General features: G+C 46.6%; 1 protein-coding gene across 1 annotated transcript in view; it reads right to left on the bottom strand.

Moving 5' to 3' along the window:
* The window catches only part of ACOXL (acyl-CoA oxidase-like), a 329,721-nt gene that overhangs the window by 253,009 nt on the left and 52,155 nt on the right, over positions 1-24,557 (bottom strand). Inside the window, exons 8-9 of the mRNA XM_012641917.1 lie at positions 23,322-23,394; positions 20,036-20,168 (exon numbers count right to left, since the gene is read on the bottom strand). Of these exons, the coding sequence (XP_012497371.1) occupies positions 20,036-20,168; positions 23,322-23,394 (206 nt within the window). The remainder of the gene's footprint in view (positions 1-20,035; positions 20,169-23,321; positions 23,395-24,557) is intronic.

The raw sequence follows: 24,557 nt of genomic DNA, 5'->3' as shown, positions 1-24,557 counted from the left end.
AACGTTGGTTAAAATTAGGGGTTTTGTATTTCTTTCATTTATCTTCTCTAATGTGGTTATGCAGTTGTCTGTGCACATTAAGTCACACGAAGTCTGTATTTGCCCCCTGGACTCAGGGCAGGCAACAGAACTGCTGTCCCAGAGTCCTCTGTGCTCTGGTGCTGCCACATGGCAGCCAAGACTGCTTGGCTTCCAGAGCCACATCCACAGAGAGCACTCGAATGTGGGAAATGCTTTCCAACAACCTAAAATGAGATTGCAGATGAATGGTACACCAAAGACCCTAATTGTTGTTTTTATAAAAGGAAAAAAGAAAGTCAAGAGAGAAAACAGCAAAACAACATCCCCAAATGTCAGAATAATGCCTAGATATCTTCATGCTTTAATCTGACATGTTTCTAACATCAATACAGTCATTGCATTGCTGGGGTTCAATGGTCAACAACAACAAAGTTGTAAGAGTTGTGTTCTCTCTGTGTGCAAACTGACCATTTAGTGCATCTGAAATACATGATGCAGATTAGAATCTGAAGTTTGGGCAATAACATACCTATGGGTGGTATCCACTGGGCACTTTCTGCAAGTTAAATATTATGCCAAGTGCTGCAGAAACATCACTCCACCTAAACCTATCAGCTCTGAGAAGGAATCATGGCTATTACCATTGTGAGGAGGGGGAGATGGAGAATATGGTATCTTGCCTGAGGTCGCACAGCTAGAAGGTGATTGACTACCTGGGGATATTTGAGATTGGCATCTTGAGGGCCTTGAGTACAATACTAAACATTGGGAACTTGATCCTGGAGGCAATCAGGAGATTCTAAAGATGCATGAACAAGAAAGGGGCACTCAGAGATGCTTCTGAAAAGTTAATCTTGGCCTTTGTGTAAAAGGAATTGGAGGAGAGAAAGTCAAAAAGAGAAACCTTTCCTTTAATATGCTATATTTTTATCCAAAGATGCCTTTCACTCTTTGCTAATAAATAACCAATTTAGAAACAGGAAATTAATACAATCACCCAGCTTTGAGGCGAGTGCTGAGGCTGTCTCTGTCCTTTTGTACCAGACTTGCCTAGCTCCTCTCAGCTGAGAGCTCTGGAGCAATCACTAAGTCTTCTCAATACTGGGTACCCCTCACCATCCCTCCTCTCCTCCATACCTTCTGGCCACTGCATATGCTCAGAACATGGACCAACCAGAGGGAGGCAAAAACCATGCCACGCCCAAGGAAATGAATATCTTTCAGGATTCCAAGAAAAGTCTCCACAGTAGCTGGGGCCCAAGACAGTTATCCACTAAGGCCTCAGCTCATTGTATGGGGTGCAAGGACATTGATGCAGCCTGTCTCTAAAAGAAAAACTTTGGAAACAGAATAAAAGTTCACCAGGAGGGGTTATAGTAGATTACTATATGCTATTAAAAAGATTGAGTATGTTGTTTATATACTAATATGGAAGGATCCCCAAGAAATAGTGTTCAGTGAAAAAAGTAGGTAGAAGTTCACTTCTGGTATGGCAGTGTGAGCCCCTCCTGACTGACCCTCCCATGGATAAAAACTATAAGCTCTGGGCAAAATACAGGGGGAAAAAAGACTACTTAGGATTCTAAAGAGTAGAAATAAGAAGATAGATTGTAGAGGGCAGTGAAAATTTGAAGTGGCAACTAACACAGAGTGAATTTCCTGGGGTTTATTGTTGTTGTTGTTTTCCCTGATTTTTGTCCTGAAAGCAAGCCACGGTTGAGGACTAGTACGGTATGGGTGGCTTTCAGGCTGGAGGAACCAGGAAAATAAGCAAAAGCAACCACGGTCACCAGAGTGTGAGGAGAAATCCTAGAGAGGAAAGAGTAGAAGAAGTGAGGCCCCTAATTCTGTGCATGAACCTGGGTGAGTGTGAGGCTGACCACTAAAGCAGCATGTGCCACACTCATAGCGGTGCAGTAAAGGCTTAGAGAGTTGAACTGAGACTCAGACCCTCAGAAAATAAGACAAAGCTCAAGATCAAGCCTTGAGTCTGGGTTAATTGCTTGCTAAAACAAACCATCAGCTTTCTTCAGACGAATATAACATAACTCAGAGTCTCCAAAACATAGCAATCACAATGCTTAGGACATAATCCAAAGTTATTCATTTATAAAGAACCAAGAAAATGTGACCCATTTCCCAAAGAAAAGATAATAAATGCCTACCCTAAAATGACCCAGATGTTGGAATTATCAGACAAGGACTTTAAAGCATATATTGTTACCATGCTCCATGAGGTCAAGGAAAATATGCTCTGATTAATAAAAAGACAGAGAATCTCAGCAGTGAAATGGAAGATAAAAACAAGAAACAAGCAAAAATTTTAAAATGGAAAAATATAATACCTGAAAATAAAAGTTCACTGGATACGCTTAATAATAGCAAAATGGAGATGACAAAGGAAAAATTCAGTGAGCTCGAAGATAGATTAATATAAATTATCCAAAAAAGGAGAGAAAAAAAGATTTTAAAAATAAACACCAAAAAGGATATAAATAACTGAAGAAATATTCTGTATTCACATTTTAGAATGGGGTCCTCAACCTATGGTGAGTTGTGTAATTATTTCATTATATATTACAATGTAATAATAATAGAAATAAAGTACACAATAAATGTAATGCACTTGAATCATCCTGAAACCATCCCCTCACCTCCCTGTTCTGTGAAAAAATTGTCTTCTATGATAACGGTCCCTGGTGCCAAAAAGGTTGGGGACCAGTGTTAGAAGACTCGATGTTGTTAGGATGTCAATTCTTGGCATCCTAACACAATCCCAGTCAAGTTTGCTCCAAGTTATCTTATAGATATTGACAAACTTATTCTAAAATTTATATAAAAAGGCAAAACATCTAGAATAGCCAGAACAATATTGAAGAGTACAGTTGAAAGATCACATTAGATTATTTCAAAACTATAGTAATCAAGACAACATGGTATTAGAGACAGAATAGACACATAGGTCAATGGAACAGAATAGAGAACCCAGAAATAGCCCCACACAAATATAAGCAACTGAGTTTTGACAAAGGCACAAAAGCAATTCAACCAAGGCAGGATAGTCTTTCTAACAAATGGTGTTAGAACCACTGGACATCCACAGGCAAAAAAAAAAAAAAGGAGAAGAACCTAGACACAGACCTTACACCTTAAACAAAATTAACTTAAAATGGGTCAAAAACTTGAATGTAAAATTTGAAACTATAAAACTATTAGAAGAAATTATAGGGGAAAATCTACATGACCTTGGGTTTGTGATACGTTTTTAGATATGCCACAAAAAGTACAAATCATGAAAGATAAAATAAATAAATATATTAGACTTTATTAAAATTAAAAACTGCTATGTGAAAGGTGCTGTTAAGAGAATGAAAAGCCACATATTAGGAGAAAATCTTAGCAAAACACATATCAGATAAAGGACCAAAATATACAAAGAACTCTTACAACCCAACAATAAGAAAACAAACAACTCAATTTAAAAATAGGCAAAAAGATCGAACAGATACTCACCAAAGAAAATATACAGAGAGCAAATAAGCATATGGAAAGATGCTCAACATGATTTGTCATGAGGGAAATGCAAACTAAAACAAAAATGAGATACCACTACCCACCTACTATTAATAGAATGTAAAAATTCAGAACACTGGCAATACTAGTACCTGGCAAGGGTCCACAACAATAAGAACTCTCATTAATTTCTGGTATAAATACAAAATGATACAGCCATTCTGGGAGACAGTTTGGCAGTTTCTTACAAAGCTGTACATAGTCTTATCATATAATCCATCAACAGCACTCCTAGGTATTTACCCAAATGATTTGAAAACTTATGTCTACAAAAAACCTGCATACAAAAATGTTTATACCAGCTTTGCTTACAACTACCATAGACTAAAAGCAACCAAGATATCCTTCAATGGGTGACTGGATAGACAAACTGTAGCATACTATACAGTAGACTACTATGCAGCAATAAAAAAGAATGAGCTATCAAGCCATGCAAAAAACACAGATGAATCTTTTATGCACACTGCTAATTGAAAGAAGCCAGTCTGAAAAGGCTACTTACTGTATGATTCTATTTATACGACATTCTTGAAAAGGCAAAACTATAGAAATGGTAAATAGAGCAGTGATTGCCAAAGGTTTTGGGAGAGAGCAGGATTGAACAGGTGAAGCATTGGGGATTATTTGGGGATGGTGAAACTATTCTGTATGATACCTTAATGGGAGAGTCATGAAACTATGCATTTGTCAAAACCCACAAAATTTTATAGCACAAAAAGTATAAAATGTATGCAATTAAAAAAAACATTTAAAAGTTGAGGGGCTCCCAGAATGTAATGCAGACTATGACCAACAACCTAACTATATTACAAATGTATGAAACAACCTTACTGAAGGGGAAGGTAGGAAATAAAGGTGATCTGAATGTAGGCTGTAAGACTAAAGGCAAAGTGAACTGTACATAGCACTGTACACCATCCAGATGGTAAAGCTGTTTCCCACGGGTATGAGTTAACAATTCTGAAACCAGCCTACATGTATGCTGGAACCGGACAATGAAGGAAATAGATGGTTGGAGCTAGGTTTCTCACTATTGGAGCAGGTTACGGTAAGAAAGGAGAGAGGTCTAGAATGATCTATGTGGTAATGAACCAGAGTTGAGACATCAATGTGAACTCATGTTTACCTTAATATAGATACAAATGAATACATATCTATAGATATGTATATACACACAGGTTAGTACACACACATATATTCCCTTGCTCTATCAAGTGGGAAGGTCTACAAGTAACAACATCCCAATAGCAAAGAAAACACCTAGTACTAAAATCTTGATTTCTCAAACTATTCTTAAAAAAAGAAGGAACTAGGGAAATGATTGATCCTAGGGCTGGAGCAGGGAAAATACAAGATGAACCTGGAACATTTCGTAGTGCCAGAGAGTAAGAAAGGTCACAGTTTGGGTAGAATCCAGCTTACAAGGTATGACAACCATTCTTGTCATAAAGCCTTCCCAGCTGTTGTCACCTCACTGCCACACCCTGTCCTTCTGTGATCCAACTGGTGAATTCCCATTCTGGGCCAATCCAACCATCCCATTTTCCTACCTCTACCCCCAGGTACAAACCACATCTTTGCATTGCTGGCACTGCCACAAATACAAGTGAGACCAAGGCATGCCGTCAAGACCAGGTGTGCAAGGGTCCTCACAAGCCCTCTCCCTCCTGCCTCTCTCCTCCCCACACTGTCACCCTCAGATGCTGTGGAGACCAAGCCTCCTCTTCCTAAGTTTCCACCCAATCCTTGCTCCCTCTCCCCAGACCTTGACCCCATCTCTACATTCCTTGGAGGACAGGGGTCATCTGCTGGAATGTCCTCAACTCTCTTGCCCCTGCTTGAAAATTCCTCTGTACCTTCTCCTCTCTTCGGGTTTTCTGTCTCTCCTGTCTCTGAGGAGGAATTACCTACTTTGGTTTCAGAGCCATCCCCCCACCTATGTTTGATGTCACATCCTCTTTCCCCTTGTGACCTTCCCTTCAGTCACTTCTACTCCCTGGCAGCATCAATCTCTCCCTCTCCTTCCTCTTTCCTTCTCTGACCCGGGCTCAGATACGGTTTTGTCACTCCTCCCGAAAAACACCACTCCAAGCCCCACAGCATCCAACTCTCGTCCCACATAACCTCCCTTATTGAAGGGACAGGCACAGGCTATGGTCTCACGCAGACCTGGGTTCAAATCTCAGGCCCACTCCTTACCAGCTTTGGGGACGTCAGGAAATAACCAAGACCATGCTGAAGTCTGTGAAGGGGGCTCCCGAGTGCCAGGCACAGCGGGAAGGGTGTCACCTAAGATGCTACCATGGCTCATAGAATCCCGTCAACATTCTCAGGAGACGGGGACATTGTATTCAGTTTAGAGAAGAGGGAGTGGGGCTTGGAGAGGAGAAGTGATTTGTACAAGTTCACACAGCGGACAGTAGAGCCAGGGGAGCTGGCCTGCCTCACACTGAAGCCCACTTTCTGTCTTCCACTGTCCCCAAGATGCTCAATGCTCTCATCCTCAGCCCCATCTCTATACAATATCAATGATACTGCCTCCCTTGTGGAACTCCTGCAAAAATTAAAGGAAATGATGTATGTAGACCACTCAGCATTATGTCCAGCACTCGACAAATGAGCATCCTTCAACAAGTGGGAACGATTACCCTAGGATTACCGACCAGCAGGTCCTTCCTGGAATTCTCTCCTCTTGGCTTCCATGAAGCTATGATCCTCTGGTGTTCCCCTCGCCCCTCTGACCCATCTCTTGCATTCCCTGCCATCCTCTTTGGCTCATCCTTAAAGTGGAGGCTTTTCCCAGAGTCTCTCAGAGCTCCATCTTCCTACACACCTAGCTCAGCCAGTGCCTCCCAGAGGCTCCAGCCTCCTATGTGACACCCGTCCCTGCCTAAACCTGTTCTCCTCTGTTCCTCCACGTCTAACTAAGGTGTTCCTGCATCATGGAGACCTCCTTGCTTCCCTCCTTAGAAACTACCCATAGCCACCCACTGCCAACAGGACACACTGCAGAATCTTTCGCAAGGCAACAGAGCCCCTTTATCATCTGGTCCAAGCCACCTTCCCAGGGGCCTCCAGCTGCCCCAGCTTATTGGAAAGCTCTGTCCTCCTCTCCTCCCCAAGATCTTCTTTTTTCCCAGCTAAACACCCCCAGATGCCACAGCAATTCCGAGCACGGCATCATGTCAAATCCCTTCACTTCCCGAGGATTGTCTCCAGACCGGCTCCATTTGTCCAGGTCGCTCTTTAAAAATGAAGCCCAGAAACAAACAGCACTCCAGGCGCTGAGTGGAACTACTCCCTCCAGTGTTCTGGAGCTAATGCCCTCACCCTGACTACCTGACCTGGGACATCCCTGGGAGCAAACATCAAGTTCACCCACAGCCCTGGAGACACGTTCAAAACCTCCAGATGTCTTATGGGGCAGGTCGGCCCACAGGTCACAGGAAGCACAGCTACCCAAACAAGAAGCGTGGAAGTTTTCAGAAATCTAAGATGCTGAGCTTTGAGGCCCTGACATGTCCAGCACCCCTTCTCCAGCACAGCCTCAAAATGAAGCGTCGTTGACAAGAGAGTTCTATGGACACAGGGGTGGGCACGACATACTCAACACTGCCCCACATGAGGTGTTTGTCCCACCAAGCCGCCTGACCTCACTTGCACTTCCCAGAACGCAGACTGTCTTCCTAGTGCCTGCCCAACAGGCCCAGGCAGGCTGGGCTCCAACTTCAGCATCGCAGCCGCCACAGCCTCGGCTGGTCACGAGCTTCCGTGTGCTCCCAGGGCACCGGCATCGGCGCAGGGTCATTCAGGTCTACGCCACTTCTCCGATAGGATGGAAAACCCCTTAAGGGAAGGGACTTCTATCCATGTCCCATTCTCCAAAGCTTACAACACCGTTATGCCTTTAGTCCAGCTGTAGTGAATAAACCAGGGGATCTGTAAGGTCATAGGCAAAGGTGGGGTCAAGTCAGATGAAAGGCCATACTTAAACAACCCCCACTTCCTTTTACTTTCACTTTAAAAACACAGTATAGGCATAGAGTATACTTTCATAGTAAGCACCTCTAGTGATTTGGTGCTCAGAACTATGCTTCAGCACTGATAGAGGTGCCCTCTGAACTGGGGAGGTTTTTCGTGGCAGTAAAAGGGATCCTCGCTGACAAGATCAGTCCCTTTTAAAGAAAAGTCGGAAGTGTGGGTTGAAACAAAGCTTGGACGAGACGGCAAACATAAGAACGGGAAAGTGCCACAGTGAGCCAGCCCTTAGCACCTTTCGCCACGAGTTAGTTATTCAAGCATGAAAACTGGGACATCATTCTCACAATACTAATTAGACAAAGAAATGAGATATGCAAATATTTTTGAGTCGATGCACTCCAACATTCTTGCCAGATGAAAGTTAATAAAGAGAATACAACCCAACAGGCTCACTCTGGAGCTAATGCCCACACCCTGACTATCTGACCTGGTACATCCCTGGGAGCAAACATCAAGTTCACCCACGACCCTGGAGACAGGATCGAATCCTCCAGATGTCTTATGGGACGGGTCGGCCCACAGGTCACAGGAAGCACAGCTACCCAAACAAGAAGCGTGGAAGTTTCCAGAAATCTAAGATGCTACGCTTTGAGGCCCTGACATGTCCAGCATCCCTTCTCCAGCACAGCCTCAAAACGCAGGGTCTTCGACAAGAGAGTTCTGTGGGGACAAGGGCGGGCACAACACGACACTGCCCCGCATGAGGTGTTTGCTCTTGCCAAGCTGCCTGATCTCACGGAGCCTCCGGCTTCTGCGCTGTGAAACAGGGGTTATGGGGGCTGCTGTTAGCATGGACTGAGAACACACACACAGAGTGCCAAGAGCCTGGCCCATGGGACACGTCAGCACCTGGTGGCTCCCTTCCCTCCTGCTGGACCTTGTCCGAACAAAGATGCTTGTGATGGGCTGGGCACAGGGCTGCATTCGGTCACAGATATCTACTGAGGGCTCCTACCTGCCTCATGCAGTGTGCAGTCCCTGCCCCCTAGTAGCTAATGGAGAAGTGGGCAGAAGGTTTATAAGCAAGGCACTACAAGGGCTCTGCGCAGAAAGGGCAGCCACAAGGGCAGGGAGGTTTCCTGGGGAAGAAACATCCACACCTAGACACAACCAGTGAGTAAGACAGGAAGACAGGGAGAGTCACGAGCAGAGGGGCCAGCCTGTGCATAGCCCATAGGTGACGGGGTGGCCTGCTTGAGGAGCTGCAACTGGGTCTGTATTGCTAGAGTATGAGATCAATTTCTTTCACCCAGATAGAATTCTCCTTAACCACGTTCCTCCGCAGTTTGGGCCAGGGCTGCTCTCTGAAGCTTTAATCCTATTACACAGCTGTCTTTAGAGAACGGGAGATCATCCCCAGACCTGTGCATCATCTGCCCAGAATAGCATACCAGTCACACCGACAATGTCATCAGACCCAGGAGGCTCATCCACAAGCAATCTGCAAGGGTGAGCCAAGGAGCAAGTGAGCACTGCAGGAAACAAACACAAAATGATCTCTGCCCGTATACATACCTGCTGGACTGAAAATACCTTGGGGTGGGCAAGTCCCAAGGATATAAAACAAAGGTCTTGATGTACACATAAGAAATGGAAAATGATTGCTTTTTTTTTTTTTTAAAGATTCAGTTCGGGATACCAGGGTATTTTATACATTTAAAATGCCTCCAAATGATCCACACCCGATCTCAACAGAGCTGTGATCTGAACTGATTGATTCTTCACCAAAGATGCCTTGTCTTCATCACTATATTCACTCATCCAACCACCCACCCATCCACCCATCCATCCACCCATCCATCCATCCATCTATCCGTCCATCCACTCATCCACCCATCCACCCATTCACTGAGTGCTTATTCGGTACCAGGCCCTGTTCTAAGTCCAGAGGGGACAGTGGTGACCAAGAAGACACAGGTCTTGTCCTCTTGAAGTTGATGTTCCCAATGCCTGGCCTTGGAAGTTGGGTACCCCAGGCAAGACCTTCTTACCCCTGAGTCCACTGAGTAGCAAATAAATATAGGTCCACAGAAGCCTCTGGCACCCCAATGAGTGCCTGCTCCTCAGTTTACCTCCTCCTGCTGCAGCCATGGCCTCTCCAAACTCAGGTCAAGCCTGACCCAGAGGGAATTACCTACAGCTCTGGCAGGACTCCCCCACCCCAAACCGTGTGATAATCTAAAAAAGCCAGATAGTCTCACAGGAGCTGCAGACTGTGCTTTTCACAGGGGACATGGCTGCACATACCTTTTATATATGAGCAATACCCCCTCCTTCTATTGAGGTTTTCAAGACACCCCACCTGTTCCTTGTACAAATGGAGAAATAAAGCAAGGAGCAAAAGATAGAGGCCAAAATAAGACCTTTCTTACCCATGCAAGCCAGGCTGAAGGACATAGCTGAGGGTCTTGCTAGTAAGTGTCCAGCCTTAGACACATTTGTCCACAAAGCCCTGGAGATGCTGGACAGGGAGAAGTGCTCATGGAAGGAATCTTCCCTGGGGCCAACCCTCAACACCTGCTCCCCGAGGAAGGGGGAAAGGGGATAGCAGGATGACAAAAGGTCAGGTCTTAGTCTCAAACTCCCCAGGGAGGTAAGTCACTCCACACATTGCTGCATGGAGTGAAGGGTGGAGAAAGGCCAGTTGCCTATTTAAGGACATGTCTCTGGGGGCAGAGGAGGTATCCCCCTTCTTAATTCCCTAGATGAGTTCGAGTCACACAGCTACTGAAGACAGGCCTGCCGTCATCTTTGTTCCCTCACGTCCAATTCAGCTCTGGGTCCTCTCCATTCTGGCCCCTGCATACACACCACATTCTTTCCCCGAGCCCTCCACACACACCACGTACTGTGTCCTTCTCGGACCACTGTCACCATCCCAACTGCCTCTGTGCCCTCCATCCTCCCCCTGACTGCAGGTCAGTCCTGCTCCTGCAGGAGAACCTTCCCCTGCAGGCTCCCCACAGCTTGGGAGTGCCTGTCTGGTACAGCAACAACACCAGAAAAAAGTCAACCAAAAAGATAAGGGGATCTAAGAGAAAGCTGAACTACTCCCAGAAATCTAGTGAAAAGGAAAACGCTTAGATGGTGACTGCTATACATCAGGCTTAGAAACAAGTGATCAAAATTAAAATAAGAAATCAGTGGGCTCTGCGAGATCTTCCAGGAGAATAGTGGAATGGATTCCACACAACAGATGAAATGATCAAGAAGCTGGAGGAAGATATCACTACTATGGTGATGAAGGCACAGGCGTCTTCTCCCAACAAGAAAAAAGAAAGGTAATTGGAAACTCCAGGAGAAACCAAAAACCTTTAGAAATAAAATACGATTATTGATAAATATCAAGGAAGCAAAAACATGACATGATTTTGAATAATTTATATAGTATAAAGAAGTGATTCCATTTGAACTTGATGCTAGAAATATTGTTGTTCAAATTATAAAGGTATTTTGACATTGGATCAATGGCGAAAGAACATGATCTTCATATATTACATGGTTCTACAGTGAACAGTACTTCTCAGCCCTGGCCTTAATAATGTAATCTAAAGTCCAGAAGCCAGGTGATGGTTACAGAAGAAAGTGTAAAAAAACTGTTCTCAGCCTTGACAATATAAAAGTACTTGGCTGATTAAAAGTGGGGAGTGGATAGAAAGGAGGCAAGAAATTTAGTTGTTAGGTTAGGAATGGAGGTTAAAGAGTATTTATAGTTAACCTGGTAATCCTTGGGAAAATTAAAACTAATAATGTAAAAATCAAAAATTAGGAAGGAAAAAATTGAAAGGGGGGACATAGGTGGGGTGTTGTGTACATGAATTAAAGTCTCATCTTTCATCTCAAAGACGTAGAAATGTCTAAAGTGGAGAGAACACAAATATTCCAGTAACCACCATTTCCCTACTCTTCTTAACACCTACAAGGGCTTTGTGGAGGCAACTTTAAATGGCTCAGTTCACTTTTTAAAATTGATCTAAGGAAGTGTGAATATCTTTTGTTGTTGTTGGCTTATTAAATGTCATTGTAGTAGGCAGAGGTATCCAAAATCATTTTGTTGGACTGAGCTCAAAAAAGAAAAATTCGACTGGACGCACTCAATAAATGTTCATTATAAACAGCCCTTTTCCCCATAAAAGGACATCAGTGCAAAGGCCAGACCGACTTCCCACCCCTCCCCGCTCCTGCTCCCGGCACACAGATGCTCAGGACGACAGTGACACGCGGCTCTCAGGCAGAGCCAGCAGTGCCGCTGAAAATTAAATCAAGTCCCAGGTCACAGTGGGGAGGGAGGCCTGGATTCTGGCCCAGCCACTAACCATTTGGCATCTGCCAAATCCCAGTCTGGGTGGAATCTCCACATTTTTAAATGTGTACAACAAATTTTTTAAATCTTTGGTTTGGTTCGGTTAACCAAAGCAAATACAACCGTGCACCAAAGTGGGCCAGAAACACCAGAGAGCAGGGCTTCTGCCAGACACTCAAAGGACCTCCTGCTCGCCTGAGGACTACAAAAGCAGCGCCAGTGCTGGGTAACGGTTGGACTCTAGACTGCAGAACTACGAGGCCCAGAAAACTCTGGACAAACTGTTACATCTTTCTATATCTCAGTTTTCTCATCTGCAAAATGGGAATCATGACAGCACTCATCTCACAGAGTTGCTGTGATGATTAATGAGTGATTATGTGTGAAATGCTCAAAAATGGGCCCTTAAGAAGAAGCACTCAATACAAGTCAGTCACTATTTGACTGTGGCTTGAGCCATGGTCGCCTTTCTCTATGGGAATCTACTAAAGGATGGGGCAAAGGAAAGGAGTAATGACAAGGGAATGGGGGCATAAGGGAAAGGAACGGGGACCTGCACGAGCACCTGTGCTACATGGAAGATCGAGTTTCAGGTGGAAAAATGCCTAAGAGCAGCAGGCCAGTCATCGATCATCTATATCCGACCCTCTGGGTGGCAAGACCATGCTCCCCCCAGGCGGCCAACAGGCCTTCAGTGGAGCGGTGAAGGTCCTCCAGCTGCATCCGGGCACCTGTCCTAGGTGAGCGGGCTGTGGGAGCCGAGGAAGGCACGCCCCTCCCACGCAGGACCCGGGCCCGGCGCACTTGGAAGCCGTCTACACTTGCAGCAGCACCACTTTTTCCCACAAGCTGCCACAGCCACAGCCCAGGGTGTGAGGAGGCCGGAGTTTCCACCAGGACCGTGTGGCCTGTGATGACTTAGTTACAGGGGGCTCCGCTCCTTGAAATGCTGCCACAGTCACAAACATCTAACGTTCTCAGGCCACATCAAATGGGGAGGGATGTCCAAGGACTTTCTTCTCCTACAGCAAAGAACATCTCCTCACCCCACTGCGAGCTGTCGGCTGTCCATCTGTGAGTATGACCCAGATACCCGACTTGAAGGGGAAGGGCTGGGTGCCAACTCCTGGGTGTTTGGGCCAGAGACATAGAGGCCTCATTTAGAAATATTTCTATAAAAGATATGCATTGGACTCTGATCTCTGAGGTCCCTTCCAACCATAAAAATCCCACGACTCTCTCTTTATGATATGTTATTCTCAATACCCACCACCACCTGTCCCCTCCTGCTAGTGTAACCCCCGGAGGCTTCCTCACAGAGCTGGAGTATTTCAGTGACCTGGATACATCGTGAGTCCCTGGCGGGCACACACGTTCCCGGTTATCTCTGTCACCCCTCAGCACTGCCCACGATGCTAAGACGAAGGCACTCAACACGTGTTCACAGAATGGAAGTAAATTCAAAATGGAAATTCTTTCAAATACACATATCACGTGCTACTTATCTCTAGCTCTTTGGTCTTTGGAGAAAAGGGCAGTAGAGGTATCTTTTAGAAGACGAATGTTTGAATTTCAGTTGTTGAAATGTAAGCTGCTACAGAAACACCACAAAAAATTATTTAACTATTTTATACCCACCCAAAATGCTGCAAACATGTTTTTTTTAAGACATTCATGAGTCAAATTATATCCTGAAGAGTCATTGAAATAACTCTGCATCCTATTTACAATCTTGGTACTGACCCGGACAATGATTCAGCTGTTGTGCCCTGTTCTTATATTGACACTTTTTTTTTTTTTTTTTATTTCAGCATATTATGGGGGTACAGATATTTATGTTACTTATGTTGCCCTTGCCCCCCCCCCAAGTCCGAGTTTCAAATATGTCCATCCTTCGGGTGGTGCGCATTGCACTCTTTGTGACACTTTTTAAAAATCAACACTCACAGCTGATAAGTTAAATAGACTGATGACAATAGCAAAAACCTGGCCACTTCTTACATAACAAAAGTAAATAATGGGTGACGGACACACTTATAACTTTGACTCCAACTGTGCAAAATCAATTCATGTAACCAAAACGTTTGTACCCCTGTAATATTCTGAAATTAAAAACAAAAAAGTAAATAAACGTAAACAGAATCTGCAAGTCATTGTTGGTATTTGCCGCCCTCTGGTGGGCAAGCCCAGGAAGTTTCCACACCGGGAAACTGGAAGTGTGTATTTCACAGATGAGATCATCCCGGCTCAAGCCTTCATCCCACAGGACGTCGCCCCAGCAACCAAGCAGGTCCTGATTCTGTGCTCCCCATGTCTGCGTGTGTGTGGAGGCAAAAGAAAGAATAATGTCAGCCCGAGCAGAACAAGATGAGCAACATAATCCTTCTTCCTCAAAGTACACGCAACACTTGTGTAAAGACATACAACAGACGTGGATGAGCTGCCTCTTTCAACTCTCCAGCCCTGCTCTCCCTGTGAACATGACTGAGGACGTTACAAAGTGTCAACAGAATACGTGTCGGTGGACTTTGCCTCATCAACTTCAATGAAACACACACTTGTGAGCACCATGCATTTTCAGGACATGACAATAGAGACCCCACAGCCTCCCCTCACCCTACCCTCCACCATGCCACACCGGACAAGGAGGCAGTGGTCTCACTGTGCTCGTCATCAGAGGGTTCCCGTTGCTACCAGCCCCAAGCAATTCAGCCCCCACGCCGAGCCCTGAGGAACGCAAGACCTTACAGAGATGCTCACTATTCGGCCCTTTACTGCTGGAAGAGGGGCAGGCTCTGGAGGACAGTGCATGACTCTGGCCTCTCCTTACGCTCTCCTGCCTGGGGAGTTTTTCTAAAATGCAGTGTCCATGAAGTAAGTGACTGCTTTTCTCCAAAATATTCCATAGCTCCCCATTAACTACTATTAAATCATACATGAACTGATTGCTTTTGTGTTTAGAGTCTTTGTAGTGGGATGGGCACACTTTTGTGGTGGGATGATGGATGATGGGTGGTGAATGAGTGAGTTGGTAGACAGGTGGATGGACAGACAGGCAGGTGAATGGATAGGTGGGAATATGAGTGGATGAGTGGACAGGCGAATGGACAGGTGAGTGGATGGGTAAGTGGATAAATAGATGCAAATATGGAAGGACTGATGGAAGGAGGGATGGAAGAATAAAAAGACTTCCATGACATTTGGGGCTCTACTAGGCCCTGCACTGAAACTAAACAAAAAGACACTATCCCTACCCATTAAATGTTCCCGTAGTGATGACAAAAATGAGGTCAATCCAAGTGACAAGAACAGATGAACATAAAGCGATTCCAGGAAAAGATAAAAGCAGGTGAACTTATAGCAAGAAGAAAACAGACAAAAACCAGGTAGTTTTACAGCAGTGGCCACAAAAATTGAGATTATTAATTTGAGAGAGCTGAGTAACCTTCCACTTGGGAGAAAGTATCATGGCATCTGGTTGTGGCCATCACGACAGGCAGAATGTCCCACCCTGATGCCAGCTGATCAGTTCCAGCCTGTGACTAAAGCACATAAGCATAGTAGTGCAGGGCCAGATGACCAGGAGCCAGACGCCAGGGTGAGGACATTGATAGCAGGGACTTCTGTGGGGCTGCGTCAGAGCCTGGGCAAAGGGGACAGCAGGCAGCAGGAGCACACAGCCCACTATGCTCGGAGCTCACCAACATGGGCAGACCCTGGGACTGCACCACCACCCCCGAGCGGTGTGAAGGCCACGCTGGCCACTGGCCAGCCCCTGCTGTCCCTGGAGGAGACCCAGATGCCCTCAACCTCCTCTTTGTTGTTCTAATCCTCCACGAGCCCTTACAGTCAGAAGGTCACAGAAAGGTCATTTGAGGACACACTATCCCATTTCAAACCTTCATCAACAGGTGGGAGAGACTCTTTTATGGCTTCCTCACACCCTTTACCCACGTCCAACAACACACACTGACGGAAAAGGTCGCGCATCTATCGTAAGTTCTGAGAGTCCCCCCGGAAACCAGTTTCTTCCCTCTGCTCTCCCTCCCACTCCCAGAGGCAGGACAAGCTGCCCGCCTCCGGTGCTGCACGCTTGCACGACTTGGAGGTGGCCACTTGGTCTCTCAGGGCTGGCTGAGGGGTGTCTCCACCCGCCTGAGACACCAGCCCGGGAATCCTGACGTGTTCTCGGCTCGCAGCCCCGCAGCACAGCCCTGCGCATCGCTGGTGCACAGCGCGAGTGCACCCTGCCCCGACCGCCGGGCCTCGCTCCCGAGTGGGATCACAGCACTGCACACGAGCACCAGAGCCTGGGACAGGCAACAGAAAGCGAGAAAGGAGACCCGTGGTTCTGGGTAGAGGAGCTGCTCAGAGTTAGAGCCAAGAGGTAGCGACACCCTCCTTCCCACTCAATGCAGAAACCCACCGAGGGCTTAGGGCGCGGGGGCGCAAGAACCAACACGTATGGAGGACTTCCCTCTGCCAAGAGCTACGCCCAGGGCTTCAGACGGGAACCCTGGCTCATTCCTCATTCGCTCTTTTGGCTCCTGTTTGCTGTGTGCCTACTACACGCCCCGTGCTGTGGGATGCTGAACACCCAGCAGTGAGTGAGGCTGCAGGGCCCCGGCTGCAGAGGAGACAACCACCTGTTACAGCATTCGTTGTTTAAATGCTGCAAGGTGGGGGTCCAGGGCCTTGGAACAGGTGACAGAGGGACCACACGCAGGCTGCAACCTTTCTAAAGAAAGGACAGTTGTACGAGCTCTGAAATGTACATGAAAAATAACCACGCAAAATGAGGGGACAACCCAGGCAGCACAGCAGCAGTGCCAGCCCCGCCCCCTGCCACGGTGGCTCAGGGGAGAGAAGAAAATGACACCAGTGGGACAGAGGGCTGACAGTGGCAAGGGGGTGTGGTGAGGGGTCAAGCACGGCCCTGGAGGCAGGAGGAGAACTTGGGCCTTGATCCTGGGGACCACAGAGAGGGCTGGGACGGTGCCGAGTATTTACAACTGTACCCGTCTGTTCTGTGCAGGGCTTCCCGAGGCACAGTCCCCACCAGCAACAGCATCGCCTGGGAACTGGTTAGAAATGTATATTCTGCCCCCCAGCCCAGAGCTGCTCAATCAGGCACTCCGGGCATGGGACCCAGCTACTGTGTAGCGCCTAATTTAAAAGATTAGCTTGTCTTATGCTAAAGTTCTGCAAAATCAACCCCAAAGGATGTGCTAGACCTCATTTACATTTCTCACTCCCCCCCCCCGACCCTTTTCTCCTCCTGAAAAGGCTTCCCAGCCTCCTACGCAGACTGCAGAGTTCTCTCGAGCCCCCACCCCCCATCTTTGTGTCCTATTCCTTGTGTGCTTGCTAATCGTTTAATTTGGCTTGGCATTTTGGACACAAATTAGAGGATGGCTATTATGGCAAGCCTTTAAGAGAAAATCTGAAAGTCTTGAGGAAATGAAAGATAACCATGAAAAATAAGACATCTGGGCAAAGTTTAAAAGGACCGGGCACGCTCAGCCTCGAGTGAGTATCACCATGGGGATCCGCGGTGACAGTTTTCTAATATATAAGGAATGCGCGCAGGAGAAAGGGATCCGTTTTTCCACTCATCGGCAAGAGCAGAACAAGCAGGACCGTCTTAGGTTTCAGCAGGGAAAACATATGTCATGTGTTTGAGCCATAGCGCAGGAGGAGCTGCCAAGAGGGCCGGTGAGATCATCCTCGCCAGAGACGCTCGCAATGAGATCACAGCGGCCCAGGTCGCTGTCCGGCAGGGTGCCCGGACCACGCAAGGTCTGAGTGCCCATCAGCCTCTGTGTGGGATCTCCCCATTGCCTGGCAACCCCAATGCCTGGCAAGGTCTGGATGGGCAGGGCAGGTTCTGGTTCCTGGTTACCGTGGTTTGCTTCGGACACCCAGGAATCCAAAGGACACTATGCACCTCTGCAAAACATTTCAGAGTGCCTCGCTACCTGGAGGCCGGGATTCCACGCACTTGTTTCATGGAAAAGCACATTATTCCTTCCCTATAGTCAACTCCTCTCTTCCCAGCAACGGCAGCAGCAGCAGTAACAACAAGCATCACTTCCGGTAACAGCTCCGAGCTACCGTGCATTTGCTCTGTGCCAGCAACTGCCCACCCATCCCTTTATTCAGGCCTCAGCACCATCATAAGACCCATTTTACAGATGAAGAAACTGAGGCTTAGAAGGGGCTACTGACTCACCCACAGCCCCAGGGCTGCTCACGTATGGGATGAGACTTGAGCCCAGGGTTTTTCTGACGTCAGAGTGTATGATCATGATCATGCCTCTATGTTTTTCATATATTTTTAATTTTTTTCTGTTAATACATTCTAGACCATGAAGAACATGCCTCTATGTTGCCAGGAACAAAGTATGCACATCAGATGACCAAGAAGGAACCGATACAAGTGTGGTCCCTGAGACCCTCTGGGGCCAGGAGGGGCTGGCCCTTGATAATGTTCAGCAGAAAGGAGACCAGGAGCCTTTTAAAAATCACCTGCTGTCTCCTCTCCGAATCCCCACCCCCACACCGCTCCAGAGCTGGTGATATTTAAAACCAAGGCCCTGCGGGAAGGCCCTCACCCCTGCCCTGTGGGCACCACCCCACGCCTTGCCCTGCACACCTCCACCACGGACTCAGTGAGCGTGCAGGGCTGCTGGCTGTGTAGATGTCCTCCACGCACCATTGCCCATTCCCAAACTGCAGGAGCAGAGGGCTCCTGGCAGCCTGCCCAGCCCCTGACCCACGCACGTCTTTTATACGTGCCCAGCGCTCTGCTCGGAGGGCCCCTCGGTCAGGACTGGTCGAAGGCTGCTGCAATTGGAGGGGATATTGTGCAGAGACTGCTGTCACAGCCGCACATAACCCCGGGTCACATGTTTACCCCACCTTCTTGTTGATGCAATTCTAGGCTCCAATTCTAGGCTTTTCTTTTTGCCTCTTTCTGGGGTCCTGAATATGGCTGAAATGATTTCTATTCCAGACTTGAAGACCCAGTTTTCCTCAGCACTTTGATGCCATCTATGCTAGTGCCTTTACCACAAGGCTCTCAGGGGCCTCATCGGTCAGATGGTTTGGCTAAGGGACCAGCTCGACATGGGACTGCAGACCTGAACACCCACCTCACCCTGCTGAAAGAGCCACCGCAAAACAAGCACAGGAACCAGGTGGGGCCCAGGGCAGGCACGAGGTCGTGGACTGAGGACCAAGCGCACAAATGGACAGTGTCACAACTGTGCCCGCTCTTGGGAAGAGCACTGTCGGGGGAAGCTCGGGCCAGGGCAGGCTGCCTGTGCAGCATGGCAGACCCGGTAGAAGCCAGTAAAGACCGATTTTCCTGCTGTTCAGACAACTGCGGGCTGATGTCAGGCCTGGAGTCAGGTGAATGAAATTTATTCCTTCTTGATGGAAAAGCTGGATTCAAGCCACAATGTATATTTCTAGGAAGTCTTAATTTTTCTTCCAGCTTCACCAGGCTCAGCAGAGCTTAAAGCAGGCTTTTCCCTCACGCAAAGAGGGCTCCAAGAACAAACAGGGTGGGGCCCTGGGGAGGAGAAGGAGGCCCTTCCAGAGCTTCGCTCTCCAGGTGGCTCTTTCCAAACCGCTATGGGGAGGGTGGGGGAAGAGGGCAGAGATGGCTTCTGGAGATCTGGCCTCGTGGACTGCAGCCTGTGATGGTCAGTGTCACACCCTGAACAGCCACATGAGGATCAACACTCCCAAAGAACCCAGACCAGGCATGACCCAAGCCAGCTCTGTTCCAGCAGATGTGTTTGCTCTGAACAACCCATTCTCCCTGCGCCATCTTTCATGGCTGTGTTCCCACACACCCGTCCTCCAGCACGGTGACTCAAACACACATGGGGGATGTGGATGGATGGGATCTCATCCTAAGGGTGCAGAAATGTCCCCTGCATATGGCCCCATGGCACTCCCAGCACCTACCCGGTAACCCTGGCCATATACACCACCCAAGGCTCAGAAGCTCAGCTCCTGGAACTGTTACCCATCCCTAGTTCACACAGAGAGTTAACAGTGAGGTAAATTAAAATCAGAGTCAACTACCTTCATGGCACCCATGGTTTGGAAAGTCAAAGCTAATCTTGAAGGAGTCAGTGCTGCCAACATCGCATTGAATCTTTCGCTCTTGTTCTTAATAGGTGAATGGTACTGTCCATCTGGAGCCACAGAACCAAACCTGTGGAAAAGAGGGGTGGGGGTTAACAAAAAAGCAGAACATGGCATCACTAAAAATGAAGTCGGGCAGCTCCTATGTGCACACACAGGGAAGCACACAGATGTCCCCATCCTGGAACCTACACCATAAGACAGAAAGCAGAGTAAGGGTGGGGGCGGAGGTGCCTCCCCAGGAGATGCTGAGCAAGGTGTGGCTCAAGGGAGGTAGTGGTTTCCATGAGAGAGAGGCATTACAACAGTACCAGAGCCTGAGTGTGCAGACCACACTGGCCCACTTTTTAAAATTGAGATATGATTCACATACAATAAAATTCACACCTTTATAGTATACAGTTCAATGGATTTTAGTATAGTCGCAAACTTGTACAACTGTTACCCCACACCATTACCAGTCACGCCCCATTCTCCCCAGTCTCCAGCCCCTGACAACTATAACCTACAATCTCTATGGATTTGCCTATTCCGGACAAGTCACATAGGTGGACTTGTGGTCTTGTGGTCTGGCTCTTTCACTTGGCATGATGTTTTCCAGGTTCATCCATGTTGTAGCATGTATCAGTACTTCATTCCTTTTTACGGCTGAGCAATATCCCATTGTAGGGATTTGCCACATTTTATTTACCTTTTCATAAGTTGATGGACATTTGGGTTGTTTTCACTTTGGGGCTATTATGAATAATGCTATGGACATCTGTGAACAAGTTTTTGTGTGGACATATGTTTCTAACTCTCCTGTGGACAATGTTTTCATGCATATCCAGGAGTTGAGGAATTGCCGGGTCATATGTTGACTTTCAAAGAACTGCCAAACTGTTTTCCCCATTGCTGACACTGTTTTACACGCCCACCACCAAATATATGACTGTTCTGATTTCCCCACATCCTCCCCAACACTTGTTATTGCCTCTTTTATTACAGCATCCTGATGGGTGCAGAATGGTATTACATTGTGATGTTGATTTGTTTTTTCCTAACACCAATGATGTTAAGTGTCTTTTTACGTGCTTATTAGCTAATTGTATATCTTTTTTGGAGAAATATCTGTTAAGATTTTTGCTCATTTTTAAATTGGGTTATTTGTCTTTCTATTCTTGGGCTATAATAGTTGTTTTTATATCCTGGATCCTATACCCTTATGATATATATGATTTACAAATATTTTCTCCCACTCTGTGGGTTGCCTTTCACTTTCTTCATAGTATACTTTGATGTGCAAAGGTTATTAATTTTGACGAAGTCCAATTTATCTATTTTTTTCTTTATTTAGTTGTGCTTTTGGTGCCACATCTAACAAATCATTGCTTAAACCAAGGTCACAAAAATTTACATCTATGTTTTCTTCAAGGTCCCACTTCACACTTCTGTATATGGATATCCAGTTTTCCCAGCACCATCTGTTGACAAGACTACTCTTTCCCTCAGTGAATTGTCTTGGCACTTGAGATGAGTATTTGTTGACCTTAAATGTGAGGACTTATTTCTAGACTCTTCATTCTATTCCATTGTCCATATACCTATTCTTACGCAAACACCACTCTGTCTTGATTACTGTAGCTTTGTAGTAGGTTTCCAAATCACACATGTGAGTCCTCCTACTTTGTTCTTTATCGAGATTCTTTTAGCTACTCTGAGTCTCTTGCATTTCCATATGAATCTTAGGATCAGTGTCTCAATTTCTGCAAAAAGAAAGGCAGCTGGGATCTGACAGGGATTGCATTGAATCTGTACATCTATTTACTGGCCCACTCTTTATCAAGTGATAAACCAACACCCCAAAATTGGGGCTCCTCCCACAAACCTCTAAACTCCTGTGTTGCTCCTAATATTCCATAGTATTGGGGGGGGGCGCAGCTTGAATGATGTTGTAATCAAATCTTGCTTCTCAAAGAATGACTCTATATATCCTCATATCTTCTGCAAACAATGTAACTCACTATCATTTTTCTTTCTCATTGTCTCTGACTCTCCAGTCTCTAGTGCACTGAATGCATGCTCAGCTAGAAGGTCCAGAATCTGCCAGAGCACTGGCCAAGATCTCATTAAGGCATTGCGGTAGAGGGAGTTCCCCATCTGTGGCTTTCCTTCCTCCTTCCCCATCTCCCGGAGTGTGGTGATGCTGACAAGTGACCAGGAAATGGGCAAATACCTCTGGGGAAGGCTAGTGGTCCTCAGATCTGCTGTCAGGAGCACTGGTGGCTCCTGAAGGGGTCTAGGGGGTTCAGCACCCACCAAGATAACTGCAAAGAGACTTTTGTTGTTTCCATTTTATTTCCTACCAATTCATAGGAGGAAAAAGTTAAACAGAATTTGGTCCATTTTAAGTTTGTTTGCCATACAATTTTCTCAAATTTTTGGCATCTACTACCACATTTATCTGCTGGCAAGAACTTGCAGGCAACCAAAAGGAGTAAAGCGTTCAAGGAAAATCCGCAGGGAGACAGCTGGTTATGTACTCCCCAACTGCTGGCTTTGTCACAGATTTAAATATGACTGTGGCTCAGAATTTTTATTGGAGAGTGAAATGCTGCTGAAAGAATTAAAGAAACTTGGTGTTTCTTAGCTTCTGCAAAGAGCATCATGAACCCCAGAACACACCTGGAAGATGCCTTAGTTCCTGCCACCCACAAGGGCAGCACTAGCACTGATCTGTTTATAACAGCAAAATAAAAAAAGGAAAAAAACCTAAATGCCCAGTAATATAAGGGATTAATTATATAACTTTTATATATAATCATTTATTTGTCTATTATAGCGCTATTAAAAATGATAATGCATATGTGTGTATACTGTAGCGTAAAAACATTTGATATATATCATGTTAAATGGAAATGACAAGTTATTAAAAAAACAGAATCTATCAGTGAATCTCATCTGGTAAAAATCCAGCATCTCTCTCTCTTTAGACATATCGGCAAGGAGGAGAGATGTACATTGAAGTGTAATAATCATTACGTCTGGGCAACAGCATGTTGAATAATTTTAAATTTTTCCTGTTTGCTTATCTACCTTTTCCAGTCAGTTGTCAATAATCTTGTACAGGTGGTTAGGGGAAGACCACCCGACATGCAGCCAATGAGACTCAAGAACCAGACCAACTTAGCAGAGCAGAGAGATCATCTGCACCATTGACCTGAGTAAAGGAGAAACTACTCACTTATCCAACAGGTTCTCCCTTGGAATCCGAACCTTGTCAAATATTAAAATCCCATTATCCACACCCTGCAGACCTGGAAAGAAAAGAAAGGGGGAAATTTATGCAACATCAGAAATATTGTCCCTGCTACTTCCCAGGCCTGTCTCCACTAAAATGCAAAGCCCTTTATTTTACTTCTAGAATTGTTGATGCTTTTTTATTTGGGGTAGGAGGTGGGGATGTTGTTTGTGTGTTTCCTGTGCCTGTTTCTTCAGCCCACCTTGCCCACTCCTCCCTAACGAGAATGGAGAAGAACATGCTTTTCCCTCTGGGCAGCCTGCATGCTCCAGGGATCTGGTGAGGGCAACCCCGCCTCCAGAGCAGCGACTGTGACTAAGAAAGGAAAAGTTCTAAGCAACCGAAAGGATGGGAAGCTGAAGACAGAAGGCAGGAAAGCCAACCTGCTCTCCCCAGGAATGCAGAGCCCAAGTCCCTCCCGCTGCCAGTGCTCCCTGCTCAGCACACAGGGTGAGCTGGCGAGAGCAAATGCCCAGGAGACCAGGAAAAATGGCCACAAGGACGGTGGCAGTGGAGGCAGGGAGGGGGCTCCTGAAATCTGCCAGACCCGTTGCCTAAAGACACCTGTCAGAGTCTAGGGTCTACTCTTTGTTCAGCAACACTTAGGGAGATTTAATCTAGGGGGGGACAAAGCTATCTTTAGTAAGTGTCTTTCTTCAGAACATCACCCTTGACAAGGACACACTTGCATTTAGGAGCTCACAAGGACACCAGAACAGACTTTCCGCCGTTGCCAGTGTTTTCAATGTCTGGCACAACTTCACAGAGCTCAGCCTGCCCCTCTGCTCTCAGCAACACTTGCCACGAGAGGCGCTTTCATGGCGCTGGCTCAGCCAGGAACTCATCATCCCTGGGAGGTGTGTTTAAAGTCCCTGCAGACCCACCTGCAGCCCACGCCTGCAGCCACGGCAGTGGTCGGTAACCACTGAGGAGGCTGGGATGAGACCACCCCCCTCCACCAAATGACTGGCTTCTCCTTCCCTCTTCTCTTCCCACTCTTTATTCTCTCCTTTTTTCCTAATCTCCTAGCTCCCTTCTTTGGCTTGGCTTGACCTTGGCCAAGGAGGGCCACTGGAGGCCAAAGGCATGGCCTAATCTTACTGAGTCTTATGGCTTAAATTGTGTTCCTCCAAAATTCATATGTTGAGGTCCTAACCCCTACAACTGTATATGTGACCT

This window comes from Propithecus coquereli, unplaced genomic scaffold (genome assembly GCF_000956105.1).
Source record: "Propithecus coquereli isolate 6110/MARCELLA unplaced genomic scaffold, Pcoq_1.0 Scaffold171, whole genome shotgun sequence".
Lineage (NCBI taxonomy): Eukaryota > Metazoa > Chordata > Mammalia > Primates > Indriidae > Propithecus > Propithecus coquereli.
Note: the sequence above shows the minus strand (reverse complement) of the source record. Positions and strands in the feature narration are given on the sequence as shown.